The sequence below is a fragment of the Lacerta agilis genome, chromosome 12, assembly GCF_009819535.1.
Source record: "Lacerta agilis isolate rLacAgi1 chromosome 12, rLacAgi1.pri, whole genome shotgun sequence".
Lineage (NCBI taxonomy): Eukaryota > Metazoa > Chordata > Lepidosauria > Squamata > Lacertidae > Lacerta > Lacerta agilis.
In genome coordinates, this window is record NC_046323.1 from 34,496,174 (window position 1) to 34,513,520 (window position 17,347).

General features: G+C 40.1%; 1 protein-coding gene across 1 annotated transcript in view; it reads left to right on the forward strand.

Moving 5' to 3' along the window:
- Nucleotides 1-17,347, forward strand: part of MALRD1 (MAM and LDL receptor class A domain containing 1) — a 182,457-nt gene that overhangs the window by 124,564 nt on the left and 40,546 nt on the right. Inside the window, exons 21-23 of the mRNA XM_033165258.1 lie at nucleotides 290-568; nucleotides 7,871-7,996; nucleotides 9,438-9,501. Coding sequence (XP_033021149.1) covers nucleotides 290-568; nucleotides 7,871-7,996; nucleotides 9,438-9,501 — 469 coding nt within the window. The remainder of the gene's footprint in view (nucleotides 1-289; nucleotides 569-7,870; nucleotides 7,997-9,437; nucleotides 9,502-17,347) is intronic.

The following is a 17,347-nucleotide window of genomic DNA, read 5'->3' on the forward strand; positions in this document are numbered from 1 at the left end:
AAGTTGCAGCAATCTTACATCTTACTCAATATCTCCCGTGTCAGTTGCATTATTCCAGAAAGAAGTGGTTTAAAAGCTGAAACTAATTCAAAGCATGCCTGCTCACACTGAGAAGTAAGTTTCAATGGGACTTACTCCCATGTAAATGTGGAGTTCACTCTGCAGATTTCTGAAAACAGCAGCTGACAGGGTAGGGAGGTTCCCTTAAAAGGTAAGGGGGCTCCCTGGCCCTGTAATTCAAGCAGGTCATCTGAGAATTGAAATTCTTTTCCATATCCTTTCGCCCTAGGACCAATTGTACCACAACCTCAAACCTGTGGCAGTGACAGATTCACATGCAGCTACATAAAGCAGTGCGTGCCTCTTTCTGCAAAGTGCAATGGAGTGGAAGACTGCACTGATGGGACTGATGAAATGGCCTGCCCTACTGAGCAAGTACCTACCACAGGCTCCCCGAGACATTGCAAGGAAGCGGAATTCCAGTGTGCTAACCAGTCGTGTATCCCATCACTCCTGAGATGTGATGGTGTGGCCGACTGTAGCTTCAATGAAGATGAAGCCAATTGTCGTAAGTTCATTGTATACAAAAACTACAACCCAAAATCAATGTAAAATATTATGATTCTATAGGTAACATTTGATTTATTTATTTTTACTTAACCCCCCACTAGTATAACATAATACTGAATGATGGACGAATAACAAAGGTAAGTCTCCCAGGGGTCTTTAGTGATTCCCAGTGCACCCCACAGCAATCCTATCACATTTGAGGCAAATTATTGAATCATCAGGGCTAGGAAGCTGATGCTTAAAGGTCTGACTTGGTCGTGGTCTCTACTTGATACAGCAGAATAGGAATGGATCCAGCTGCTATATATTCTAAACATTTGCAGCATCAATATAATAACAGATCAATCATACATATAAAGAGTCTACATTTCCCTGCCCTCTGATGTTATTAAGAAATGGAATTGACTTTTAGGGGATGAAAAATTTAAGGCACGGCTCCATGATACCCCTCCCCCCATATAACAAGTTTCTTCCTTGAATTTAAACTAGGGGTCAGCAAACTTTTTCAGCAGGGGGCCGGTCCACTGTCCCTCAGACCTTGTGGGGGGCTGGACTATTTTTTTGGGGGGGAGGAAATGAACGAATTCCTATGCCCCACAAATAACCCAGAGATGCATTTTAAATAAATTCTACTCATGTAAAAACACGCTGATTCTCAGACTGTTGACGGGTCAAATTTAGAAGGTGATTGGGCCGGATCCGGCCCCTGGGCCTTAGTTTGCCTACTCATGCTTTAAACCATTTGGGTTGAATACCTGTTATAAAGACGTCTTTGTGTGTGCGCGTGTGCATTCTTGGACTGATGGAAGTTTCAAAATAGTTAAGATAATTTTATAAGAGATAAAAAACCGAAATAAGGTTTGCACCTCATTTACTGGCAAGACCTAGTAGAGGCATATGCATGCCCACTCAAAAGAGTTAATTTAATTTTAAATACTGTTAATGCAGTATATTTGGAAGCCCATTTGCATGTATGGCAATTTTGTTGGTTAAAAAATGATGAGAAAAGAAAAGAAAAGATGACCTCACTCCAGAGCTCTGTATACATACAAATGGGCGCATAAATCTCCTTGTATGAGCAGACTTGCTCATTTACTTCAGGGGAAGGAGCAGCTATTTTTCTGAATCCTTTTGTGCTGCCTCTCATGGAAGCGAATGAGATAGCCCTTACAGATAGAACCTATTTCTGCTCATGCTTCTGCAGGAGAGCGCAACTAAGAAAATCTCATCATATTAATAGATCTGGGTTACCATTCTAAACTCAGTTTTCTAGGAGTAAGCCCTGTTACCTGTTAAATTCAATGGGACTTAGTTGTGTGTAAATTTATATAGAGACTACACTGTTAGGCGGCAATCCTGTGCACACTTACCTGGGGGAAAGTCCTATTAAAAATAGTGAGAATATAAAAATAGTGTGCTGTAATCTACTGAGAAGCAATATACCATGTTCTATTTTTCTTTTTAGTGTTAACGTTCTACACATTTGTATTAAATGTTTGTGACTGTCATTGAGGGCTGGCAGACATATAACATTGCTACATGTTATGTTATCTCTCCTGAACTAGCAAGCCATGTGGCTCCTATCATTTAATACATATTGTTTCCCTTCCTGTTGTAAATTCCTGATCTGTACTGCAAGCCACCTAGACCCTTTTCTGAGTTTTGAGCCCCCGTTTTTATTGAGTGAAAATTCCTTTCCCAGACCAGGCACTAGACTGGGGTGGTGTAGTAGAATATGTTCTGCAGAGATAAAACTTAAATCCAGAATGAAAAGGGAGGCGATCAGAAAATCTTTCACTCAGATCTTTGTAAACCCTCATCTCCACTACTACTGCCACCATAAAATTCTTGCCATGTGTGATTTAAAGATTTGTGTAGACAGGAGGATTCCAGCAGTGCTGACAGAAGAGCTTGATAGGAAGGTATATATGTTAATGTTGCATTATAACGATTAATACGGTGGATTTTATTTCCTGCTCTGTCTTCCAGAAGCATGAAATTAATGTTTATGGTTACAAATGTTGTACTTAGCCAGTCCTTCCGCCATCCCAGATTCTTACAAAGAGGATATAATCTCACTTATTTATTTTATTTTTAAAACCTGCCCAATTTAAAACAGAGAAAGAATAAAAATTGAATTAATGGTAGGTTGCTCATTTGCCCAAGTAGAGTGTGGCTTCACTGCTTACAGCAATGACTGAAAAAAACATTTTCCTGTCCTTTATTCTGCCATTAATAGGATCAGGGTTGTATCCCTATAAACCTTGAAAGACAGACAAAATGTTAAGGGATAATTTTTTTTTTAAGGGCTGAGTTTGTTTTCCCCTACCTCCATCCCCTGTGGTGGAAACAAGTATAGTTGCACCCACAAATACTTCATTAGCATTCATGATCCAACATAAATTTCATATTAGCATCATGAAACATTAATAGGATGGTGTTAATTGTCCCTCACAAAAGTCAGTTTTAACTATCAGAGAACCTGGACTGCATGCAATATTCATTAACTGCAAAGCAAGAAATGCAACTTAAGGGTAGGGGAGTATAAACATTAAAACAGTCAGAGAGTTCTAGAGTTACAGTTAAGTCCTTGCCAATATCTTAACTATATCCAGAGAATAAAAGGTGCTCGGATCTCATTCCTGAGCAAGTCCCTCATTCTGAATAGTCACATATGGCGGACTCAAATGCCTAACCCCTTACCAGCAATTGACATAAAGGAGGATGTTTCTGCACACATAATACAGTGCTTCAGGTTACAGACGCTTCAGGTTACATACTCCACTAACCCAGAAATAGTACCTTGGGTTAAAAATTTTGCTTCAGGATGAGAACAGAAATTGCACAGCAGCAGCACCGGGAGGCCCCATTAGCTAAAGTGGTACCTCAGGTTAAGAACGGTTTCAGGTTAAGAACAGACCTCCTAAATTAAGTTCTTAACCTGAGTTACAACTGTAGCTGCATCAGGTGACAGATTGCTGAGAAACTTGTAGCCATTTGGATCTGTCTGTGACAAACTTTCCTTGAGTATCTATAAAAACAACGAAAATAGCCAAAGTCTCCTTCTAGGTTTGAGCATTCCTGTAAATACTTAGGGTAAAATTGTACATGTTTTATTAATTTGTAGTAAAATAACATTGGTCAAGTCCAAAAAAACGTGTAGAGTGTTACATGTCTATATCAATTGCACGTGAAAAGAAAAGTTGAGCAGGGACATAGTAAAATAACTAAATTATTAAGTGCATTGTGAAGTCTTCAGCTATCTGTTACATAGTCTCTCCTTAAGCATGAGTGGCTGGATGTCTTACATTAACATCATTTCTATTTACGTAGTTGATATACGGAGACCATAACTTATCAAAATGATTGTGTTTAGTTTGACTTCTTACAACCCTTCTGTGTTGCATTAGTGCTTGGAAAGAGACAAATCCCAAACTTTCCCTTGCCATCCCTTCAGAGTTTGTCCCCTTTGTTATTAACATTTAAGTGGAATTTTAAAATACTCCTGTATTTGGCTGCTGAAATATATTGCTTGTAATTGTGATACTATCTCGTCTTTATTTTTATAATTAAATGCTGGAATTGTTTTCATTTTTCTGTTGTTTGCCCCCCTGGGCTGTTTTGAAAGGAGGGCAGGATGCTGCTGCTGTGTGCATTGAGCTTTTGATTCACACCATGCTTCCATTTTACACACACACACTACAAGAATGTTTTGTTTGTTTGGATAGTGTTTAGTGATCATGGATGAGAAGCTGATTCTTTGAGGAGAATACTTACTTTTAAAGAAGCATAATGTTTAATATTTTAAATGCTATAGTATTGTTTAAAAATTGTCTCATATGCAGAACCAATATGGATTAGGTGGCGTTAAAGACCTTAATCACGATTAAATCAAGGATTCTTTAGGGAGATTACACAAAGTGAAAGGGGGGGGATCATAAATGTAAACAACAATAAAAGACAATAAAAATATTTAAGAACAATTATGAACAACTAAAACATATTAAAACTGTCACATACTCTCAGTTAATAATTCCATAATTCCCCCTGGAAGTTCACCAATTAAGGCAGTCAGAATCATTGGCAAAAATGTCTCCCACAGTGGGTTTGCACCACTGATTTTTCTTGCTTCAAAATGATTTTTGAATACTTCTGAAATTGTACATCAGCACTAATGAATCTGATCAGTTCATATTACCCAAACTAACTGAAAAAACTAACTAAAAATCAACTAGTCCTCATAAAATTGAGCTAATTGAACTAATCCTACTCAAAGGCGAACTATCCAAACTCATAAAAGTCAAAATAATTAATTCATTAAATCCTATCGTATGCTGCTAAAATGCTGAGTTCAGTCAAGCTAAGGGATATTTGATTTACCTCTGTGTGGGATCTGTCTGAAACTCTGAGATGTGACATTATTGTGGTCAGATGGTTCAAAGATTATGTAGTCACAAAGTTCATGTTCACTAATTGTCTGCTGTAAATTCAGATTGCTAGATCTGGCAAATGGGACATAGTATCTGCTATTTTGAACAGTTTCCCCCTGCTCTGTGTGCAAAATTTGAATCACATCAAATGCATTGAGATACCTGTCTTTAATGCAGCTCTTGGTGTCATTTGGTGAATTTACAGTGATTTCACTGTAGTTATTGCTACTACTGATTCTTGAATTAATACAGTTGCCCTCAACCACCCAGCCGTTCCTTGTAGGTAAGAAAGCTCCAAAACACAAGCAGGGCTCTCTGCCTATTCATAGTTTCCCAGTACTGTACTTGCCTGTAATGTTTTTGCATCTCTTACGTAATAATATGATTAAAGAGATTGTATTGTTGTTGAAGTGGGCATGCGCCATTGTTACTTGCTGATGCAGCTACTTTCAGAATTTGTTAGTAATGCCCTGGCTTTGAATGGATAAATGATATCAGACCTTTGTAGTTGTGCATACATTTGTCATTTCCTTGGTTTTTTAAAAATTGTTATCCCATTCTGAGACCAATTCTCCTGAATGTGAAATTAGTCAACCAACAATGCCATTTGGGTGGGAAGAAATCTATCCATAGACTCTTAAACAATTATACTGAAAAATAATAATCTCAGACAATACTACAGAACATTTCATTAGTTAAAGTAGGTCTAATGACAGAATGTTGTTAGTTTCTGGAAGACTAAGCACAGGCATTCGGGTCACATCCTGTCGATCAGTGATCCCATCATGAATTAGTTGGAGGCTTATGCGTTTCCTCCAAGATTATCCCTTTAGAGTTCTTTGACGTTAGATGATCTTAGAGATTATAGTGGAATGCTGCAGCATGGCAGTATACAGCTTTAGAAAAAAACAGGATAGATTTGATATTTTTATGCTTGCAAGCACAGTGTGTTTTAATTTTTGCAACACAAAGTAGAACATTTTAGAATATTTGGTGATTTATTGGTGCTGGGACAAATACTCTCTTGCGTGGAGACAATGTGTAATTATTTTCATCTAGCTGCATAGTTTCAATATTAAGTTAAATAAAAGTCATCTCTGGCATACAGCATACACATCTCTGGTACTGAAATGCAAGTTATATTCTTGTTCCTTTTCTAAACAATGTGATTTCTTTTGTATACCGTATTGAAAAAGCAAAGCATACAGTACATGCAAAATAAAACAGACAGATCTCTTGCCTGTCACCATAGAGGTTTCAGGGCCTATCAAGTACCATAGTTTTAGAATGTAAAATGCTGTTTTATTTATTGATTTGTTTTACCTTGTGGGCTTATAGCCGAATAAAGTATTATCTATCTACCATAGAACCACAAGCCAGAGCCATGAGAGAGGGGGGGGGAGAGAGAGAGCGCATCAGTGTGTTATAGTGGTTAGAGTGTTGGACTAGGGCCTAGGAGACCAGGGTCTGAACCCCCTACTTGGCCATGAAGGTCACTGGGTGACTTTGGGCCAGTCACTGCCTCTTAGCCTAACCTACCTCACAGGGTTGTTGTGGAGAGTTAAATGTTGTTCTGTGTGGTTGTTGTGGGGAATTAAATGTTCAGGGTTTACAAATGCATATTTATTGCATTGTGGATGAAACATCAAGCAACAATTTGCGTATGTGAAACAACCATCACATTTTAAATTTGATTTGATTTATTAATTTTGTTAAGTCGCTTTATCTTGCCCAAGGCAAACCAAAGAGACTTACAGCCAAACATTATTATTTTTTTTTTTAAAAAAAATAGAGATACATTAAAACCAAGGGGGAAAAGAAATACATTTAAAAACATCTTGCCCACTTCTAAAAGGCCAAAGATAGTTAAAGGCCAATGGCCTAGGTATGGAGGAAAGTTTTCGCCTGGCAACTAAAGATATATAATGCTGGCACCAGCCAGCCTCAAGGGGAGAGCATTCCGCAAACGGGGAGCCACCACACATGCCATACAATATGCAGAGATGTTTCAAACCATGTCATACTTTTCATTGGAGTCAGTTCAGACAGTCCACTGAGTCATCAAGTGCTGAGCGGTCAAACTGGGTACATGCATTGTACAGAATGGCCTTCAGAGATAGTATTGGAAGCATCTCCACTGGAAAGGTAAACACTTCTGGAGCATCTGTTGAGAATTCTTCAACACACAGTCACATGACACTGTCACATGTTTCCTGCTTGGCAGGGGGTTGGACTGGATGGCCCTTGTGGTCTCTTCCAACTCTATGATTCTATGATTCTATGACACATATTTTGAGAATGTTGAGCATATGTCACATGCTTTGTCAAATGTATTATTTATCTATCATTCTTGTAATAATACACAAACATACGCACACATACTGATAATTTATATACTTTCCATTGGGGGGGGGAACCCCAGGTGTTTCATATATAAATAAAATAACACAATATCACCAGCTCAATAAAACAAAATTCAAAAATCAATCACAGTAATCTGGGAATGCTGAGAACCAACATTAAATATAGGGAAATGCCTGGCTAAACAGGTACATTTTCAGTTGTCGTCAGAAATTTTCCATAGACAGAGCATGCCTGGATCTCCACGGGGAAATTAGAGAACACAATGGAGCATAGGAATGAAATTAAACTTCTGCACATATTCAGAACCAAGCAGTTTAGAACTTTATAGATTAAAACTAACAATCTGGATTTAAAGGGGCTGCCACAAATATGACTAGAAACCAGAAACGACCCTATAACATTTCTGTTAGGTTAAAGTGAATAACCAGCTATTTGTCTTGTTGCCATGTTGTATCACTAAATAACAAGGCTCTCTAACCATCTTGTTTGTTTCTCCTTTCATTTAGCTATTAAAGATTGCTTCAATGGGTCTTTGTTGTGTCCATCGACTAATAGCTGTATTCCAATTTCTCGGCGATGTGATGGCATTGTAGATTGCATTGATTTTGCTCCTGATGAGTCTAGCTGTTCAGGTAGTCTGCCAATTTTTTAGTCAAAATTTCATTCACAATAAACAGGATTTTTCTTTAGCCTACAAAAAACCACTCACATGAGTGGTTGATGAAGCGGGCTGCATTCCCATGCATGGTGGAGTCCACCACCTCAGAGTCACTGATGTGGAAAATCACGAAGGGTTCACTGCAATGAAATGTTTTTGAATTTATCTTGGAGAATGCTTGTGTGCATTTTGAGTGTGTAACTGTGTTTAGGCATATTTGGGAGAGAAAATTCGTGCTGTACCAAAACTAAACACATTAAAGGCGGTGAAATTGTCTAAGATTAGAGTTACTAGGTTGCAACTCATAAACTCCCCTGTACCACAAAGCAGCTGTGGCTTCTCTCTCCCATGTTTTCCAGAGCCTTTCTTCTCTCCATCTCCTTTGTTTGCTGTAGCAAGCTACACAGCAGGTACAAGAAAAACAAGGAAGGAGGAGTGATCAAAGAAAGAGGGATACTTTTTTTTAAAGCCTGTAGCTTCCTTAATCTACCAGTTCAGTGCTAGAGTCAAAGTATGGGACAGTCTTTGGTTTGCAAGCTGACAACCCTAATGAGTAATGTTAAATAGGCATAGCTATTTGAAGCTTAATATAGAAAACAGGGTCAACATCAGAGGTCAGCATCACTGGGCTCCTGGCAAGGCCTATGTTCAGCCCCGTCTTATCCATAGGGGCTACTGGTGTGGCGCGCCAGGGCGCTGGCCCCCCCAGGGGCGCCCCCGTGAGCCCGCTGGCATACCGTGTGCCCCCTCCCCAACCCACCCCCACGGACGGGCAGGCGCTCATGCGCCGCCAGCACAGCTGCCCATGCCGCTCCCAGGCAGGCTGCGAGCCGGCCACCCTTGCCTCCCATCCCGCGCAGGGAGCCCCAGCAGGAGTGCTGGAAGGGCGTGCAGAGCCCCACACCTCTCCAGCGTCTTGTTCAAGGACCTCTCAAAACCCAAAGCTAGCACTGATAGAAAAGTAGGATTTGCCTCAGTAAACCAGTCAATATCACCATCTACATTGTATAGTAGAGTTCTGTTTCTAAAACTGAATAGGCTTCTTATGGTAACAGAAATATTAGGTGTGATCCAGCCACTTAGTACTGTTGAAGTCAGCTGGACCATGCCCTTTATAAATTAAGAAAGACATGTGTTTAATTGTCCCATTGAAATAAATGGGGCTTGACTTTGACAATATAGCGCATTTAAGCTGTATAGGCAAAACAAGGTGTGGTTGTGGATTTGGGGTGTGTGTGGATTTTTTTAAAAAAGTATAAAATATAAACTTACCTCAAGTAGTTATGGAAAATTATCCTTTAGATGGTAAATCTTCTAATTGTATATTGTCTAATGAATATGTCCAACGTTTTGCATATGTCAAGAACTCTTGTCATAGTTAAATAATTTTTGTAACTTGTTTTCCCACCCTCCAGATTGTCCGGAGGCATATTGCAAAAATGGAGGAACATGCAATAAGGAACCTGTTCCCATCTGCCAGTAAGTTTTGCTTCTGTTTTCTTTCTCGGTACATTTATTTCAAGGTCGATGGGATTGGCCAGCCATCCCTCTCCTTGCTGATGAAATTATGTCCAATGTTCCTAGGCTCTGTTTTCCTTCCTTCAGAACAATATTCATGCTGTCATACTGCCTTAGTCCTAGGCAGACATGAAAAGGATGTTATGGTACAGTATGTTTGGGGGGGAAAGTAAGAAGCAGGCAGGAGTGGTGCCAAAGGAGGCACAGCACTTCTGGGGTCAATAGTTTTCTTGTCCAGGGCTCAAAAAAAATCTCCAGGCCCTAAGGGATTTATTTTACTTCATTCAGAGAGAATAGACCCAGTGTCCTGCAGCTGTGAAAAAGATGAATTCCATGCTAGGGATCATTAAGAAAGGAACTGAAAATAAAGCTGCCAATATCATAATGCCATTATATAAATCTATGGTGTGACTGCATGTGGAATACTGTTTGCATTTCCTGTTGCCTCACCTCAAAAAGGATTCTGTAGAGCTGGAAAACGGTCAGAAAAGGCCACCAAAATAATCAAGGGGATGGAGCAACGCCCTGTACAGAAAGGGGGCTTCTTAGTTCAGAGAACAGGCGAGTAGGAGGAAACATATTAGAGGTGTATAAAATTATGCCTGGGTGTGGAAAAAGTAGATAGAGAAAAGGCCCCCCCACCTTACTTTAGGAGGCAGTATGCCTCTGAATTCTAGTTCATAGAATTGTAGAATTGTAGTGTTGGAAGGGACCCAACAGGCAGTCCCCCATCCAATTTGAAACCATACTGGAACCTGCTTATCTTTGCAAATGTGCTTGCAGTTTTATTGCTGCACCGCTGGGAACCACAAGAGGGGGAAATGCTCTTGTGCTCTGGTCCTGTTTTCAGGCTTCCCATAGATGTCTGCTTGGTCACTATGAGAACAAGATGCTGGACTAGATGGGACATTCAGCCTGATCCAGCAGGAACTTCTTATTTTCGTAGACAAGTAGCAAAAAGCCTGATCCCTTGTCCCAGCCATGTTTTTGGCCATGGATAAGTTGTAGAGCAGGGCATTCTCGCCCTGATTATAACAAGTGGGCAGGCTGATATGGGAGGAGGTGATCTCTTGGGACCTACCATTTGCCATTCAAATCAAAAAGCATAAATTATCAAGTGCAGGATCATTATGCTAGTACTATGTTACATGTCAAAGTGTAGAACTGGTGTAGCAAAATGCTGCGCTGGTGCAGAGATTTGAAACAAGGCAACAGTGTTGGTGCAAGTGCAAACCAGGTATGGCAGAGATGAGAGAAATGAAATGTCACCATTGTTCTCTTTGCCTCCAGATGTTGTTGAACTCCAACTCTCACAAGCCTCCAACATAGCCAACATCAGGGATGATGGGAGTTGTAGTCTGAAGGGCCCACATCCCTGTTCTAAACAGATAGTATACTATAGTACAAAATGTATGTGAGCAAATATTTTCAGTGATCTGTTGTGTAGAAAAAAAGTTCTAATTAATATTCATGCCACATGTTTAAATGGTAGGAACTTTTGTTTAGAAAATATTTGAAGAACAAATGGGAAATGGTTTAACTGAAGGATTAAAATGGTACTTTGTCTTCATGTTACTCATCAGAAATTCAAATTGCCTTGATTTAATGAGTCCACCCTGTTTGAGTTTCAAGTTAGGGAATTAAGAGCAGATGGAAGATCTGGAAAGGCAAGCAGTACTTATGTGTGACTTTTTGAGGGTGGTGCATAATTATAAACCTTTTATGAAGGCCTCTATGTGAGGATCCATAATACTTTTCCTTTTCTCCTGCTACCACTTCCAAAATTAGGCCAGCATGAATGCCATTCAAAGTTGAATTTTCTTGGCTTGATTACAAACTTGAATGAGGTTAAAATGTCAATTCACAGGAATACATGAGGAGAAAGCCAGCACAAATATTGATGGGAAATGTGTTTCTAACTTCAGCGCCAGATATTTTGTGCAGAAGCAGATCTATAATTTATTATTTCTTAGTGCTTTTTACATCCAGAAACTCTACATGGATGCAAGATGTTTGTTTACCACTTAGGTATTCATCAGTTTCTACTGTTGTGTCTCACCTGAAATCATAATACCGCAGTTAATATTATAACCGTATTTACAGCAAAAAGTGTCTGGTGTTACAAAAATAGTACAGACAGTGACCATTTTGCACAGCAGTTCTGTTCCTGGCCCCCAAACACATCTGTGGATCATGCATAATCCTGCCATGCCACATTATGCTGTGTTACACCCCTGCCCCCATTCCGCCATGTTCCGCCCTCATTCCTCCCTTTTCCAGGGCCAAAAGGACCTGCGTGTCGGCGGTTGCACGTCAGTTGGACACGCCTAAAACGATTGCCGCCTGTGTAGGTACCGCTGTCGCAGGAAGGTTAAATGGTGTTTCCGTGCGCACTGGCTTCTGTCATGGTGTTCTGTTGTGCCAGAAGCGGTTAAGTCATGCTGGCCACATGACCCGGAAAGCTGTATGTGTACAAATGCCAGCTCCCTCGACCTGAAAGCGAGATGAGTGCTGCAACCCCATAGACGCTGTAAGGTTTTCAGTGGTTGCTCATGAGGAATCAGGCGGACGCATAACTTCTAAAAACTAAGTTCTTTATTGTGCAGCTATTTACAGTGGAGCTAAAATAAAGACGTCCAGCTCATCCCTCTGTAGAGACCGGGAATGTCTGTTTCCGGTTCTTTGCCCAACATAAGAGGCGCGGGATCCTGAACCCCCGCCTCCCCCCTCTACATCCTTCCTCTCTGCCAAAACGGGACGACGGAAAGGGTTCCTCTCCCCCTCTTCCTGCTTGGTGCAGAGGCTCTCCATGCCTGCCACAGCCCCTGCTCCGACTTCCTGCCTCCATCTCCCCCACCCCACTTGAAGAGCGATCGCTTCCTCCACTCAATGAGGATGATGAACTGCTCACAGGAGACGGGGTTTCCCTGTACTGCAAACGCCCCGGGATCGCTTCCCGCTGCGGCGAGGGGGGTTTCCTGACAGACGCCTTTGACTGGACTTAACCGTTTTTTTATCCATATATAAGTAAATTATAAGGAAAAAGTTAAACTGTTCATACTCAATATTTTCTTTTAATCTTTTTTTAATAAATAATTTCCCTGTATTTTAAAATCTTTTTAAAAGAATGTTTCCCTACAGCCTTTAGGATATTGGGAAAAAAAATCAGTTGAGCATTTGTTTAAATTAAATTACCTTTGTTGTTGCTGCTGCAGAGTGATTTTTTCCTGATAGTCCATAGGCCATTGGGCCATGCTGGGGAGCATGTTGCCTTAATACTCCTGGAAATGGGAGGAGGGTACCCAAGGAACACAAGGACCTCAGTCTAACCTACTTCACAGGGTCATTGTGGGTGGGAAAACAAAATTTCCTTTTACACTCTGAGGCCTTTGGAGTTTGGAGGATAGAAGTGGAATGGATGGACTGAGAAAAAATAGATACTTTCACAAACAACCCTGCACAGACAAATACCCAACACAGATTATATACCTCTAGGAATTAAATAATGTGAGAAGCGGTCCTTGCAGATCTATGTACCTGTCACCTTGGTCAATTTGTTAATCCCAGTGAAATCAGTAGGATGTACTTCTAATAATGTCTTCAGTATCAGGGCATTAGACTGTGATACAATAAAATCGCACTCAGTTGTAGATATGTGCCATAACTTTTAACAGGTGGGATGAGACACCCCTGATGTTAAATATCAGTGCCATTTATTTTATTGGACACTAAAGTAGGGTGAATACAAAGCAGCAACTACCCGTGAAATACATTTTTAGCAGCCATTCCATATAATCACAATTTTTTAAAATGCACAGAAGGTTCATTGAATGAATGCAAATAATGATTAAACTTTGAGAAGGCAGCAGTCTTCTCTCAGACCTATGACTAACAGAGAAGCAGGCTACATTTCTTGAGTAAATTTTGAGCTTTGAACGTATTTACTCAAATCTGCTTATTTGAGTGGATTTTTAAAGAAAATTTAATTGGTAGTGGAAAAAGTCAATAATGGTTTCTAAAACGTGATCCTTCTCATTAATACTCCTGCCATTAGAGCTTTGAAGTTTCGAATTGGGTTGCTTCATCCTCCTATCGTATTTATTTGTGTTCCCATTCCTAGCTCATCCCATTCCTAGGTCCTAGAGGCTGTTTACAAATGCGAAATATGTTTCTCGACATCTAGTGTCCTAAGGTAAAGAGTGTAACAATTCATTCAAAATAATCCAACTCCATTTTCTTCCTAAACTCCATCTTTTTCTGAGCCAACAACAATTCGAGGTCATGTTTTTCTGTAACTTTAGAAAAGAGGAAATAGCTTTGTGTTGAATAGTGCTGTAGGAGCGGGACTGTTATTGCTTTGAAGATCTCTCAGATGACCGCTCTCTTCAGGGTGGCATTTTTTCTGGAAGGCCAGTGACCAGATTTAGCCTATCAGTCATCCCAGAGCCAGCACTGTGACCCAGATAGTTACCACCTTCCAGCATGGTTGATAGCTGGGTCATTTCCTCTCTACAAAGAAGTACAAACTTTTTTTTTTCTGAAGTAGTTTCAAAGTCAAGCCCAGCCACTGATGAAAGCGATATGCATCTTTTCTTAAAGGTTTTTTTGAAGCTGAGAGAGGCGTTCACCCCTGCTCGGAGAGTAACCATAGCAGCACGTTCTAAATATTTCCTTAGGCGCTCTTGCTTGTATTTTATCAGCCCCTGTCGGATTATGCGGTATCAGAGCCGGAGATATTTTTAGCATCTGATCCAAATAATTGAATTCTTAATGCAAAAGTAGTGCAAGCCTGTTCGACAAGGAAAGGAAATCATTAGAGAACAGGGAAAGTGAGAGTGATTCGAAAGCCTTGGAAGATGACTGAGGAAGAATTCATCTTGCAGGGCTGAGGTTTGCAAATCCCTTTACAGGACTCTGGGGGTAGGCTGCATCAGTACTTGGGATGCTGAAAGCATACTGTGGGTTGTCTGATAAATGCCCAGCATTTTCGCTTGGATTCCCACAATTTCAAGTTGTATCCAATGAGGCAAAAACACAGGCCTGTTTATAAGGCAGGATGCTTCTCCTGAAAGAAGGCAGATGACTGCATCCTGGAAGAATCAGGATGAGGGCCTAAATATACACCTTTGCATCCAAAGTGGTCATTAGATCTTGCAAAAGTTCTTCTCCCATGATGATTTACATCCTCTCCCAATACAATTAAGGTTTGAGTCAATGAGGCTTAGGAAGAAAATAGATCTTCACAGGGCACAGATTGCTCTTAGGAGTATTGGCTTTATTGCAAAGGTTAACCAACGTTCTAGGAAAAAATGTTTTCTTTGAAAGAAAAATTACTGAAGATGTGGAAGAGGCTGTTTTGTGGGAGGAGAAGGGTAGCTCTCCTTGTAAAGGAGAAGGCTGATTGATTATTCAATATTATTTCTTCTGTGCAATTACAGGAGATTGTGGAAGTAAGTTTAAAAAAAAAAACACGCTTGGAATCATGCAATGGGGGTAAAAAAGTCAAAGATATATTTTTCATTTTGCATGCAAGGGGGGGGGATCCCAAACAGGTTTTTTTATGCATTTGGGACTAAAGTTAAAAATGGCAATCAGACAAGAGATCAGTTGCAGACAATATTAATTTTAAAGAAATTTTCCTTGTTTTGACCTAATGTTTGTTCTTCAGCCAGTTTTCTATCCAACATCTTTCATGTGTGCCAATAGGAACATAGAAACTGTTGAATATTATCAAAATTGGCCCATGAAAAATGAAATCTTCTGTACTAGCTCGCTGCTTCTTGTTGATTTTAATGGATGTTCTCAAAGCAACTAGCATGAGTTTGGCCAAACTGAGGGAGGCAGTGAAAGATAGGCATGCCTGGTGTGCTCTGGTCCATGGGGTCACAAAGAGTCGGACACGACTGAACGACTGAATAACAACAACAATACAGCCATACCAGTATGCTCCAGCAGGTCAGCCAGAAAAGGTCAAGTGCAGAACCACCAGGCTGTCTGCTGCTGGGTTCAGGGTTGAGCTTACCTTCTCATTGCAAGGTAGTCATGAATGGTGTAGTCTTTTTTCTCTTTCCATTAACTATTCCTCTAGTGCTCTGCCTCCTTTCTGAACCAAAAAGCCTCATAGGTGGAGTTACCCCCACAACGTATCCCCTAGGCTTTAACTGAAGCATGAGAACCCACTAAGGCTGGCTACCAAGCACCTGAGATCAATGCACTCACTGATTGTGTTTTTAGGGGAAAGGCTCCCTTTTTTACCTTAAAAAAATTCTGTGTTCATTTCTTTGAATGTAAAAAGACTTTACTTTTAAGAAATAACAATGAACAGCTGTTAGGAGCATGGTAGACAATCTCCCCAGCTTCTTGTGCTGAAGTTGCCTTGGGTTCTCAAGAAGCACGGGGAGCTAGGAAGGATAGAGACTTACAGAAGAACAGAGAGGTGATTTATAGAATTAAAGAAGGGATGTTTCCAAGAATCCACAGCCACCTCAAAGTAAGGTAAGCACACCCAAAACTCTGAGTGTGCTATGAGAATTTCAATGAAATTTTCTCTCCCCTTTTATAATTTTTGAATACAATTTCTTTTCTTATTAATTGGTGGAGTATATTAAACAGAGAGAGAGAGAGAGAGAGAGAAGAAAAGAAGAAGAAAAGAAGAAGAAGAAGATGAAGAGACTAATTTTCATTGATGCAACCTCCATATGAAAGAAATTCTGTGGAGGCCGCACATATGGTGCAGATCAGTGAAATCTGCCCACTGAGTGCTACCTAGGGAAAGTTGGGTACACTTTAATCTCATTGTAATCAATGGTTCTCATGCTGTTTAATGTGCTTCAGAACCTACCAGGTTTCATGGGACTTAAGCTTGCTTACCTTATCTTGATTATTCCTAGTGGTTGGAGGTTTGTTGTAGTGATTATATTTGATAGACAACATTAAAGACTTTCTGTGGACTCCAGAGTATATAGGTTTCTGATATGGCTGTATAATATTCCAAAACATGATTTTCAAGCAAACTATACCTGTACAGATTCTTGAAAATCTCATATTTATTTGTTTTTAAGTGAAGTTTAGGGTTGTTGAGCCCAAACGACTTAGCCGGGTTTTCACATAGAACAAATACAAGTCTGTGAGTTGAGTAACTGTATGTTAAACAAGCAAATCCACAAATGTTTGTCTTTTATGCAGTTAATACAAAATACAGTACTACAGTACTTAAGCTTTCCTTGGTGCTCTGTTTGATTGGCTGCAGCTATATCTTTGAGAAAGTCACTTGCTGTTGGGAGGAAAGAGCGAGGATTTGCACGGAGAGAGAAATGTATTATCATCTGCTCTGTGCTTTAGGGCCCAGTGTCCTGACCTCTGACCAGCCTGTCTGCCCCTATTAGACTCCCTGTTGGTTCAAGAGCTGCAGGCTTCCTTGTGCTCCTCTGATCCTTTTTTTACCATTCTTCCTGCTCAACCAGCATGAGCTCAGATATCTGAGAATTAAACTATGCCGTTGCTAGGTGGCCAAGGAACTGCCTAACACATGCAAAATCTAGCAAATTAAGTAGAACTTCTTGAACTTTCCCTGCCAGATTATAGTGTTGACAGACTGGTTCAACTCCTTGAATTTTAATTTTTCACACACACCTTTTCTCATTTCTTACCGTAGTTTTTTTGTTTTATGTTTGCCATTGTGCTAATTGGCTACCAGTCTACATTTCTTCTAAAAAAGTTGTTATCTGTGTATTATTCCCACACAGAGTTTTCTTACATATGAATTCATCACTCATATTTGTTCCATGTTTGTTTGTTATTTATACCC